The 12,727-nt window shown below is 44.3% G+C and overlaps 1 protein-coding gene across 3 annotated transcripts in view; it reads left to right on the top strand.

Moving 5' to 3' along the window:
- Positions 1-12,077, top strand: part of MTMR2 (myotubularin related protein 2) — a 28,539-nt gene extending 16,462 nt beyond the window's left edge. For all 3 annotated transcript variants that reach the window (XM_032955519.2, XM_032955517.2, XM_032955518.2), the window contains 8 exons: positions 1,343-1,498; positions 3,225-3,416; positions 3,576-3,761; positions 4,844-5,050; positions 5,719-5,811; positions 6,222-6,335; positions 6,650-6,826; positions 7,385-12,077. In XM_032955519.2, the coding sequence (XP_032811410.1) occupies positions 1,343-1,498; positions 3,225-3,416; positions 3,576-3,761; positions 4,844-5,050; positions 5,719-5,811; positions 6,222-6,335; positions 6,650-6,826; positions 7,385-7,900 (1,641 nt within the window). In that variant the 3' untranslated portion in view covers positions 7,901-12,077. The remainder of the gene's footprint in view (positions 1-1,342; positions 1,499-3,224; positions 3,417-3,575; positions 3,762-4,843; positions 5,051-5,718; positions 5,812-6,221; positions 6,336-6,649; positions 6,827-7,384) is intronic.
- Positions 12,078-12,727: the final 650 nt, after the last annotated feature.

Raw genomic sequence — 12,727 nt, 5'->3', positions numbered from 1 at the left:
GCTAGTTAATATCAAAGAAGGAAAATGTCGTGCTCGTACTACTGCTGGTGGAAAGGTTTCCACTAAAGGGAGCTTGAGAGAGGGCCCAAACTAGAGGGTGTTTGGCCTCCTCTTCCGTTGGGGTTGGACGTCTTGGTAGAGGCGTGAGAGCACTCACAAAATGACCCCACTGCACGCGACCTGCCTATCGACTCAATTTCTAAAATGTTGGCGTAAAAATTGTTGAGATGTACTACGGTACATTTTTGTATTGATGTTATGTTTTTTTTGCTGGCTTGGCAAATCAGCAGTTACTTTTTAAACAGCTACTGCCTTAGGTATGAGCACAGTGCCAGCATTTTTGCAAGCCGAATCTTGTTTTTTAGTTCCTGTAAAAAAATATATAGCATGAAAGCACAAGGCTTTACACCACGCACAGCCTATCAGGAACAAACACACACGCTCAATGGGTCGATTGTCCCTTCCCTCATGTAGAGTTGTGAAAATAGGAAACTGATGTGAATTGTTTTGGCACATCTTTAAGTTTACTTCATTACATAAGGTGAGTTTTTTTAAATATTTTTTCCTAGTTGTGATGTTGCTTCAAGTAAATATTTGTTGATTTATGATGAGTTGGCGTTCATGTATACCATTTGCAAAATACCAGTTTATAATATACAATAAAAAAAACCTTTGCAATTTAGTATGTTTTTCATTTTATAATTGTATTTGTATTTTCGCAGTTTTGTTCACTATTAGCACAAATATAACATCATGATGATTATCAGGCCACCCCACTTCACTGTCCAGTGGACCTTGGATGCTGCTCAGGTGTAGTGTGCATATAATTTGCATACATTTTAAATAATTTTGAACGCATGTTTTGACGCATGTTATAATGATTAAATTCATCATTAAATTCCTATTCATGACTGCATGCAATGATGTCAAAATACAGGGAGTGGTTTGCACGGTGCGTCCTGTTTTGCGCACTTGCGGGTACGTGCCCCTGCACGCCGTGGTTGATAACGAGATATGTTTAGAATGTGCGCGTGTCCGGGTGGTGGGAGAGCGGGAGTGCAGCGGTTAGCGCGCTGCACTACGAACCTGACGACCCGAGTTCGATTGCCGCTCACGGCCACCATCACCACGATTATCTGAACCGATCCTGGGCCTCCCCTATGTCGACTCAGCCTCAAATCAGTACCTGGTGCAGTGTGTAAATGTGTTGCCACTAGGAAGACAAAGGTGGCCGGTGTTGACTACCCACCCCGTTCCGGTCTTCATGCTCACTAACAGCACTTGCCCCAAAAGTCTGTTAAGGCTCTACGGGGGGGGTATCTTTGCCTTTGTCTGTGTCCAGGTACGGGGCATGGACAACCCACCGTGGAAAATATCGAAGCTGAATGAATCGTACGAGCTGTGCGACACCTATCCGACGGTGCTTGTGGTGCCGCGCAACGCGACGGATGACGACCTGCGACGCACTGCGGCCTTCCGCTCACGGGGACGACTGCCCGTGAGTCCCAGGAAGCCTGCGATGCTGGGGGGGGTGGCGGTGGGGTAGTTGTAATACTGATTGCAATACCATTGAGATGATCAACAATTGCCTCTGGGCCCACAGGAAAACAATGTGTATTGGCTTTTGCTCTTAATATCTATGGGACGCACGAGGGTGTGCGTAGCGGTGCGACAGCGTTACACCTCCTTGTGAATCTGGAGACCCGAATTTGATTCTCGTCAACAGAAAACGGCAGTGGTGAGTTATTATATGAACCAGTCCTGGCTCCTCTGTTCACCGAGCCGCACTTATCAGCATTGTGAAGTATGATCAAACAACCTCCATGGCGGACCTTGTGTGGGGAGGCTGTTCATCCAGCAGTGGATTGACTGGCTTTACGGAGGGCTGTAATCTATTGGGCAAATGTACACCCGTACCGCATATGATTTGTCCACAAACTGAATATTTTCTATGAGTTACTGGCCCGTATAACCTATCAAAATCTTCTCAATACTCACAGTAAGTTTGTATTGTTGGTACAGTCAAACATTTTAAGCAATGTGAGGTCAAGTGGCAGTGTGGATACACATCTACAAATTATAGAAATACCGCTCTTTGTCGGCTCATGTTTCTGCGTTAGGGCTGGGGAGTTTTTGCATTCCTGAGGACCAAATAGGACTCTCAGATGTCTTTGGCAGGCCACGTTTAAAACGCACCTCGATGTATTTTTACGTCAAATCAACCGGGCTTGAAATTTGAAAACCTCCAATGTTGATGAAATTTTGATACCCTTGTAGGTAGCATGTAGACGTGAAACGATTACAAATTAGAGGTTAGAGGGTTAAACGGCTTCCAAATGACAGTTCATTGAAGATATCGGCCAAATTCATGATAATACTTATTAAATAATTGGTGGTTTAAAGCATTCATGGCTGTTATCTCGAGACCATGAAGAGCTGTGCTTGATTTTTTATTAGCTATGTTGCCCAGGGTAGGGAACTTATATTCCCACAGTTTTTTTCTATATCCAAGTTGGGTTATGTGGTCTGGGTCAAGGTCACCAAATTTCTTGCAAAATAAGCATTAAATATATATGGAAATACTTGTATTTCTTTACATCGTTTGGAAAGGACTGAAAGAAAGCAAACCAATGATGTCTTTGTTTCTCTGTAGTTACAATATATGTAACTTTGGACTTGACCTCTCGGGAACCCAAAAAAGGTCAAATCTTCAATTAATAATCATTTGGAAGCAATTGGAGCCAGTGACTTAAATTTTTAATTCATCATGTCCCTTAACACAACTGTGCCACATTTGATCAAAATTGGTGGGGGTCACAAAATATTTTTCAGAATTTGAGTGATCCGACGTGAAATGTCCGTCCATTCACTTGCGTCACTGCAGTGGCCTCTTTCCTAGCATCAGGAATAAATGTTGCCACGTCGAAAATATTGCCCTCGAGTTCACAATTAGTTGCTGCCAAGATGTTCGCGGTGACAGGTAAACATTGTTTTTCCTGGTCGTTGCACGATGGTACGAGGTCGTGTTACCGTGAGCCGCGTGAGGTTAAAGGTCGCAGGCTGTATCTGCCCTCAGCGCCCATAAGGAATGCTCCCCACCCATGGCCTAAGTGGACACAGGTGCACACCGTCGTGTTCGCTTCGCTTTTGCTCGTCTGCCGCGTTTTTGCTCTGCCAACAAACGGTGGTGGACCCGATTTACCCGCTGGGACCGACTTGTGCAGGTGCTGTCGTGGCTACACCCCAGGAACCTGGCTTCGCTCACGCGCTGCAGCCAGCCGCAGGTGGGAGTGAGCGGCAAGCGGAGCCGTGAGGATGAGCGCTACCTGCAGCTGATCATGATGGCGAACGCGAGCCAATCGCGGCGACTCGCCATCTATGACGCGCGCCCAGGTGTCAATGCAATCGCCAACAAGGTGGGAATTGGCAGAGCTCGTGTGCGGAGCTTTTTATAATTTTTGCGAGTGAAGTTTTGTTGAGTGGGTGCAAGTGTTTCCGATTATGCTGTTCTTAGAGGTGCCCATGAAGTCAACTGATTATCGAATTAAGGTCGACGTGTCCCTTTTCTTCGGCAGGCAAAAGGTGGTGGGTATGAGACGGAAGAGGCCTACCCGTTTGCCGAGTTTGTCTTCCTGGACATTCACAACATCCACGTGATGCGGGAGAGCCTGCGCAAGCTCAAGGAACTGGTGTTCCCCACCGTCACCGAGTCGCGCTGGCTTTCCAGTCTGGAGGCCACACATTGGCTCGAGCACATAAAGGTGATCAGAACATCAAAGTTCATCAAGTGCTGCCTCAGTTCTAGATTTGAAGCTTTCGTGACTGCAAGGATCCATACTCTTTGGTTCTATTCGGTAAAGTCACAAAACAAAATCACGACGTTTCGGCCAAAACACAAGTAGCTACTTGTGTTGTGGCCGAAACGTCGTGATTTTTGTTTTATTTTTTACCTACGTGACTTTACCGAATAGAACCAAAGAGTATGTTGCCTCAGTGTTAAAACTCGTTGATAAGCTACTCTAGATTAATATTGTAAATGCACTCATTTGTGCATTGTAATTAATATTAAGCTCTTGTTTGAGAGACATATATTGGTACAAATTTAATAAATCTCATGGTTTTTTTTAAGCATTATTGGAGCCAGGGGTGTTCATTCTTTTCACGCACAGGGCACTTTGAGAATCCATTCAATCTCCCCATGCTAAGTGGGTCCCGTGAAAAACTAGCAAACATAATGTCACGTCAGCGTGAGTGACGCCACGTACACCATATCTGCGAGCTTGTGACATGAATCATTGCTGAACGACGAACAGCCCGCTGTATTGTCATCGTGTACCCCTGGCGCTCGCGTGCCGGTCAAAACCACACCGTAGGTACATCGGTCGCATGCCCCCGCTTTTTAAAAGTCTGCAAAGAACAGGGGTGGCCAACCTGCAATGGACTAAGAGCCAAAAAGTACCCGTGAGTTTTGCAAAGAGCCAAGTGTACATGTAATATTATATCGTACAACTTATCGTGCAACTTTAATTAATTATTCTTTGCTACTGTGATAGTACGTTCTACATTATGCCCGTTCGATAGAGCCGCATGTGGTGGATTAAAGAGCCGCATGCGGCCCGGGAGACGTCGGTTGGCCACCGCTGAAAACTAATTTCTTTAAAACTGCTTTTTGTGTTTATTTTGTTGTCCTTCCCCCGCACCTCCGATTAGCACGATTGGCTACGTACGGTGCGAAAGAAGTTCAACATACATACGTGCACACGCTTGTTGTAGGGCATAGCATAGAGCTGCTGTTTGCCTCTGTGGGTTCACCCATGTCGACAACGCTGCCCCCTCCCACCAGGCTGTGCTGTCGGGCGCCATCCAAATAGCGGAGAAGCTGGAGCTGGAGCGCACGTCGGTGCTGGTGCACTGCTCGGACGGCTGGGACCGCACGGCGCAGCTCTCTGCGCTTGCCATGCTCCTCCTCGACCCCTACTACCGGACGCTTCGTGGCTTCGAGGTGCTCGTCGAGAAGGAGTGGGTCAGCTCGGGGCACAAGTTCCAACAGGTGACGGCCACGATTCTGCACACGGTGTATATGGTAAAAACGGGGACTTGGAAATGTTACTTCGCAAAATGCCGTCGGCTGCTGCGGAGGCATTGTCCACAAACGTATTTGGCATTGGTATTCTATGATGATGGATCGTCGTTGGGTCATTACCCAAATTATGACGCTTGAATGCAGTTTTTTCAGAGATGTAAGTTTAAATCACGTATTTCATGTAAGCAAGGCTAGCTATATATGTCTATTTTGGTAAGTGTTCTTATTTGTATGTGTGAATATGTGTACGAGAAAGCAGTGGGAACAGTAGTAACCTGAACCCAATGACCTAAATGTCATTCTTGGCGATAGCTCATGTGCGTGGCGAATAATCTTCACGAACCTACAGTGGCATTGTGTGGGGAGGCCATCGCCCAGCAGTGGATTGACAAAAGGCTAATTGTAGATTCAAATCTGACAGTTTTTCGTTGTTTATTTTCTATTCTTGGTAGTGGTCAAGATACAATAAAAAAGCCCATCCCGTCAATATTACACTGCAGTGTCTTTGCGATTAAACGTTTGACCTGGCTTTGTTGAACTAACATTCGAAATGAAATGTGTTGAATATCCAACTTTTATGCTTTCGTGCAACATTTGGGTGCCTGTGGTGTGTTGTTGCCAATGATTGTGTACAGAGAGTGGGGCACGGAGACAAGAATCACGCCGACTCGGACCGCTCACCGATATTTCTCCAGTTTGTCGACTGTGTGTGGCAGCTTACGAAGCAGGTACATTCGCCAGACAAAACAGCCCTCTTATATTTACGATTAGAGTTCAGTGTGAGATTTATATATATAACAAATATTAGCTTCACGATCATTCACTAATTCTTCAAGCGAATGGCAAGTGCGTTTTAAACTATACGTCGCTGTTCTGAAGCAGGGGCGATATTGAGCCTCCACCATTCTCTTGGCCAGACCAAAGCCACAGGGAGCAGTGGTGGAGCCCTCCTGAGGCTTTAATTAGGAACCTCAGAATAACTCTCATTGTGTTCGCCGGCGGTCTTCAGTTGACCATGCTTCATCCAATTGTCTTGCACGGTCCAAGGTTGTTTTCCAGGACCTCGGTCAAAGTTACTTCTCTGGTAAACAATGTGAGTCTCATTCGCGTGAACATGTGCATGTATGCGCGTGTGCAGTTCCCAACGGCATTTGAATTTAACGAGCGCTTTCTGATCATGCTACTGGACAACCTGTACAGCTGCCTTTATGGCACCTTCATGGGCAACTGTGAGAAAGGCAGGCGGCAGGAGGTATGAGAGTGTTGAGAGATGAAGAGCGCCGACGGTCTTTTCATGAAAATGTCACCGATGTACTTAATTGTATATTCAATACTGAAAATTTGATTAAGTAATGTGCATTACACATTTTACCTTTTTTATTTATTGTAAACGCTTTTCCATTTTGTGCAATTTAACGAACGCAATGTTGGAAGTGAATTGTATTTTCTTAGTTAACTTGGGTTCTTAGTTCACGATGGCATATGTAAAACATGAGCCCAAAAACTTCTGGTATTTTTTTCACGATAAAAAAATGTCCCATGATTCCCCATGTAACCCCACCACAGAGGACTCGTGAGAAGACGGTGTCGCTGTGGTCCATGGTGAACAGCCGGCAGCAAGAGTTTATAAGCCCTCTGTATGACCGGGAATACACACGCGTGCTCACGCCTGTGCACAGCATGAGGCAGCTCCAGCTGTGGGTCTCCTACTACATCCGCTGGGACCCCATCGCTCAGCTTCCGGTACTAAGGGTGGGGGGTGGTGCAAGTTTACCATGTTTTTTTACTCTTGTGTATTACATGAATGCAGTTGCACAGTCGGTCGTTTACCACAGTCGCATACATTTGCTTAATTTTGTTTGTGTGCATGTTGAACCTCTTTCACCGTACGTAGCCAACCGTGCTAATCGGAGGGGCGGGGAAGGACAACAAATGAAACACAAAAATAAATGATTATCACAATCTTTAGTCAAATTGATCATCGTGCTTGCAATTCATTCTTTCCCTGCACTCGCATAAAACCGAAGATGTGACGGGCTGCCAGATATATATATTTTTAGGTCGATAGTGTGAGACCTCTGGATCGAAGAGCTCGAAAGTGCCCCATTTTTCAGTGGAGCCCAAAAAAAACCCGACAATTTTTCTGAAAACGAATTCTTAGGAATCGCTTTAGAAGTCCCACACATTGTTCGCAAAACAGCCCAATATGGCAACCTTGATGAACACTTGTGATTTTATTGAAAGCAATGCTTCGGCGTGGGTGCGTGCGTCCATGGGTTACAATCGTGTTGCGTTTGCCAGGACCCCGTGGAGGAGCTATGCAGCAATCTGCTAGCCAAACGGGAGGAGTTGAGCAGGAAGGTGCAGCAGCTCGAGCTTCGTCTGGCCAACCGTGCAACCTCCCCGTCTTACAACAGCACGGCGCGTCCTCTGCGTGCCTCCGACCCGCGGCTCTACGACCCGCACGTGTCCAACAACTCTCGGCCACCTCACAATTCTTCAGCAAGGCCGGAAAGATATCAGCCTGCGCCCGGGTGGCACCACAACTCCGTAGACCTCGGCGCAGCGAACAACGCGGAACGTCCCCACCACCGCACGTCTCCTCAGCCTCGCCAGCATCCAAACACCAACCACTCAAACTCTGGCCTCCACGCAGAGCGGCAGGACTACAACGCAGCGCACGGGATGCCCAATGCGGGCCTGAATGTGCCTAGGCTCACGACCGTGGGCTGCTCTGTTTTTTATCCCGAACAGGAGATGGCAAGGGATGGGGCGTACACCGAGGGGGAGTCCCTGATACAATCGTCGAGGTTTTGAGCCCCCCCCCCCCCACCTTTGCTGAGTGGGAGCTGAAGCAAGCCTCTCTTCTCAACGGACTCTTAATATCAAACGCCAGTTAATTTTGCACATGGTAAGCACGAATGAAGTCTGATGCAGAAAACGTGGAAATGAATCCATAAGGGAAATTTCAGTATGATTTGTTTATCTCTACGGCATTTTTGAATCTGCGAGGAAATGTCGTTAAGCCGTCGGGTTATTTTAGTATAATGGTATTGCATTTTTATTGCACTGGTGGAAAGTCCACTACAGAGGGCATTTTGCCAGACAAACTGACAGCAGCAGCAGCAGCATCATCATTGCAGATATCAAAAAATGTCAGTATATACGCCAAAAGAAACGGCATCCATATTAGATGACAAATTGGAGAGGTAGGGGGGAAACTCTTGGACATTTTGAAAGTGTGTCACTGTGCCGGCAATGCCGATATTCACCGTCTTGTACAGAACAGATCCCGGTGCTTTTTACAGATTGGGTGCTTTGTGGCCATGACTTTGAATGTCGAACTTAAAAGGGGACTGTCGTCTGCAAGAGCGTTTTGAGAGTGCGATTTATGCAATGCCGAGCTGTGGATTGAAATGGGAATGTAGATATTCATCACTGACACTAAAAATGCATCGAGCCGACGACGCGTGAGTTGGACATTCACTGTACAGTGTAAAACGCGTCGTGCGCGCGTTCTTGATCTTCCATAATGTAAATACGTACTTTTGAGTAACTCAACGTGGACATGTGGCCGTGTGGTTCATTAACGGAACATTAAAGGGCGGATATGTATTAACTGTGGTTGCTGCTATGGATATTCTGTTTCATTCTCACCTGAAATTTCTGTTATAAAATAATGCAGTGGCAATTTACTTGAGATATGTCTAGGCTTTTGCTTTTCATATAGTGCCTGCGCCACTTACCATGTGGTGTAAAGGTAACGGGGCCCTGCAATTACTTATGCCACTGCTGGTAGAAGGGGCCTTGACGATCAGCATGTCGTGTGCCATGTGGTAAAAGCTCTTTGCACGTAGCCATCCACTGAGCACTTGTTTGCCAAACAAACCTCATGCGTGGACTTATAAACATTCAAAATATATTATCCATCACGTGTACTCGTGTTTTCCACGGTAAAAAGGTTACCCAAAAAATGTCATTTCCATCAGTATCTCCCACTGGAATGTCACTTGAAAACTGATCATTGATTTTTTTTTTTAAAGGAGACCATTGAATTGCGACATGTGCCTCAAATTTTACTATTGAACGATATTATTTGATTTGATTATTTTGGTGCCGTTCCTTATATTCATCCATAAACAACCAGGCTAGAGTGAAACAGAGTATCGAGCAGCCAAATATTTGCTAAAGCTGCCTTTGGCAACGTCTTGTGATGTGGAGGATCGTATCTTAATTCACTTCCAGAATGACAGCTCACAAAAAGACTTAATCAGATCCTACAGGAAACTACAGACGTCTTTGAAAGTTACAAGAGAATGTCCACAGTTACAACCATATTTACAGTTATAGAATTGGCATTCAAACATTCCAAATCTTGTTTACAAGTTATTTTAGTTTGAAAAACTATCGCACACTTACCAGAATATTGTATCAATAGGTGCCATTTGTGCAATGAAACCATGGCAACCAATTTGGCAGCTTTAAAAAAAGTATGCAAAAACATTCAATGAGGTACAGACGAAATGGTGGCATGCGCGGGATCTATTAAGTTACCAAATCCAAACATGCATTTCTTATCACCATCTGGGATCTGGATCTGTTATATACACCCGCCCTTTAATTGTGTGCAGGAAAAACAAATAGGTGAATGATTTAAAAAAATATATTTAACCGTGTGCATGAAGTGCTCGCAATTTGTGTAACTGGGGACTCCAACTATGCCAATATCAAGTGCCTCTTCCGACGTTCAGCGAAGGTGACTTTTAGTCTCCAACTGGTTAACCCCCCCCATCGCCGCGACCTTTTTTGAACAGCCCCGCCAGGATAGATTTTCTAGTCGCACCGAGCTGCACTCTGCTATATTCAACGTTGCAGCCCCGGATTGAAATGAACTCTGGCACTCGTACGATTAATTTATCTGTGCTGCTCATTGCTCCCTCTTGTCGGCGAGCCAAGGAAGAAGTGGTGGTTACGTTCATTAATATGCAAAACGCTTTCTGTAATACGATCAAAGAAAAGCACTCGTGTAGAGCAAATTGTTAGGCAGAAATAGTTTTGGCTTTAATACGTAAAAATTACGCCTCGAAATAGGTTATAAAAATGTACTGGGAGTTTGCGATTTGTCATGATCTTGTCGTAAGCATGTTGGGGCACTGTTTATGTGCGAGCCTTGTAACGTTGTAAAGCGACGATAAGCTAAATGTGTAGCAGCTACTGTATACGCATGTTCGAATATAACCCTGTATGCAGTTACAACCACCATCCATCGTAAGCTGGTCAATTAATCAAACAAGGAGACCAGTTGGTGTTATTCACGTGAAGAAGCAACAGCTATCATCGGTTCCGTTGGTTCTTCTTGTATGGAAATGGGGTAGTGATCAGTGTAATATTTATAAACTGTTATGTTTATAAATAACTTACAAGTTGGCAGTCTAGTATCTAAACTATATGGCTGGGTGATCATGGAAATGTGCATAACTAGATACCTTTCGGATATATAGATTAAAAAGCTGGTCACTTAACATAACTACTTGAACAATAAATACATGGTTTGTGAGATTTTAACACCTACCTGCTCCAGACAAATATCCACCAGTCTTTAGTTCCACGTCGACTTGAAGATTTATCTCAAGTTAGCTGCTGTTGTGTCCTTTGTCCCCATGTCGATGAAAGGCGCATGATTGACTTCACTTAAACAGTCGTTCGTATCTTTCCAATGGCAATAAAATGCCCACCAAAGTAACACAACTGCACTTTGCTGCTCAACGTTGTCTAACGTTGCTCGGCAGGATGACCATGTCCTCTTCAAAGTGAATATACATTGGCTTTTGTGTTCACTCAAAACGCGATGTGTGCCCTTGATAACATTACAATACTGTGGAGGTGCCTGTCACAGCACGTTTGCCGAGTACACATTACGGTACACATAGAATAACTTGCATGTGCCGAGCATGGCTCAGCTTCAGAGCTGTGTTTTGCAGTCACATTGTGCTGTACATTCAAGCATGTGGAATTGGAAACGATGCATTGACTTGGTAAAACCAGCTGTGGTTGGTTAGTTTGTGATGGGTTTGTTATGCAGAGCTGCGTGTATGGGGCTGCTTGCCAAATCCAATTGCAGTTGTAATCGTGGTCACGAATTGGATAAATTCCTTCCTGGGACACTTGGTTAATTGGTTGCACTTTTCGATTCGGCATTTCTTCACTGTCCCTATTTTAATTTTCAGCAACAGTACTTGTGTCACCTTGACCAATGTGCACACACTTTTTTTTTAATCGTTGATGAAAGTTGTTTCTGTAAAAAGACTTGATATCGCATATGTTGTCTGTTAAGATGCATTTTTATATTTGTTGTAAGTTGAGAATTACCAAAAAAAGTGGCTAACAATGAGACAATGCACAATTAGTGTTTTGTATTATCCGTTAGTAGCCAAAATGTAAAAAAAATCACATGATTATAACTGAGGAACGTGATTGAAATATTTGAAATTTGTTGTTCCCACTTCAGTATATGTCATTCAGTATATAAGTAAATTAAATGTCTTCAAAGATAGACCTGTAAAAAAAGCGTTATTTTTGACAACACACAAATTGCTTATATGAAAAATTGAATTTCATTAAAAATGGGATTTTTTATGGTATGCAATTTCAATCTGTACAACCCACGATTTTGCGACGTTATTATTCACATTTATGAAGTATAAATGTGATGTTTTGTGTGTACTGTAGACATGTGTTTATGTAGGCATTGATGACACTTCGTCGGAGCTTCCTGAACAGTGCAACGATGACAATACAAGCAGAATTGCCTTCTCTACAGAATGTGTGTAAAAGTTAGTTACCGTTTTTAAACGTTGAAATGATTTTTTGTTTGTTGCCTTATTGCGCCAATTGAGTGCTGAGTGCCCATACAGATATATTATTTGCTTCAGAAATATTTATTTAGAGAAAAAAACGGTTAATATGGATTAATAAAGGGTTTTTGAGGACTGTTTTTTCATTCGTTGTTGTGTTATTCTGCACAAATGTCCTTCACATTTTGTCCATAGATTGCGTTGCATGGCCATAATCGTACTCCTATGGCTCGTCTGCAATCTTCCATTTATAGCCCACAACGCGTTAAGTGGCCAGGAAAAAAATATGTTCTGCACCGATATTGTATTATTGCTGTAGCCTTGATTGTAGTTTTGAGAGTTCCACATCGCTGCTGTTCTGCACCGAATCGTCCCAACGTTTTCAAATCACTGGGAACAGCTGCTTGTGCTCCTTGTTCCTCGACCTGTGATGCAGCATCAGAATCTTCATTTATCCTGGAGGAGGAATCCGATCAACTATGAAGCTCTTTTTCACAGATGTCAAGTCGGGATGGGTCACCAAGTTAAAATACAAACACTATAGGAGTGCAAACTACAACTAAGGTAAACAAGTCGCGAAATAATGCACTGTTATGCCATTCTCTCCAAGTCATCGAGCAACATCCTCAAATTGCAACTGTTCCAGAACAACCTTGCTCGTTTCATTGGTGTCCATCTATGACTCAGCCACCGCTCTCCATACTCTTGGCTCCCTTTCGACAACGGGACAAAGTCGTGCCTGCCTTTTGTCATCGCGCCTTCACCACAGGTTCCCCACAGCTCACCTCCC

The sequence above is a fragment of the Petromyzon marinus genome, chromosome 16, assembly GCF_048934315.1.
Source record: "Petromyzon marinus isolate PM22_M1 ecotype Great Lakes invasive population chromosome 16, UKy_Petmar_22M1.pri1.0, whole genome shotgun sequence".
NCBI lineage: Eukaryota > Metazoa > Chordata > Hyperoartia > Petromyzontiformes > Petromyzontidae > Petromyzon > Petromyzon marinus.
This window is presented reverse-complemented; position numbering and strand designations above follow the sequence as displayed.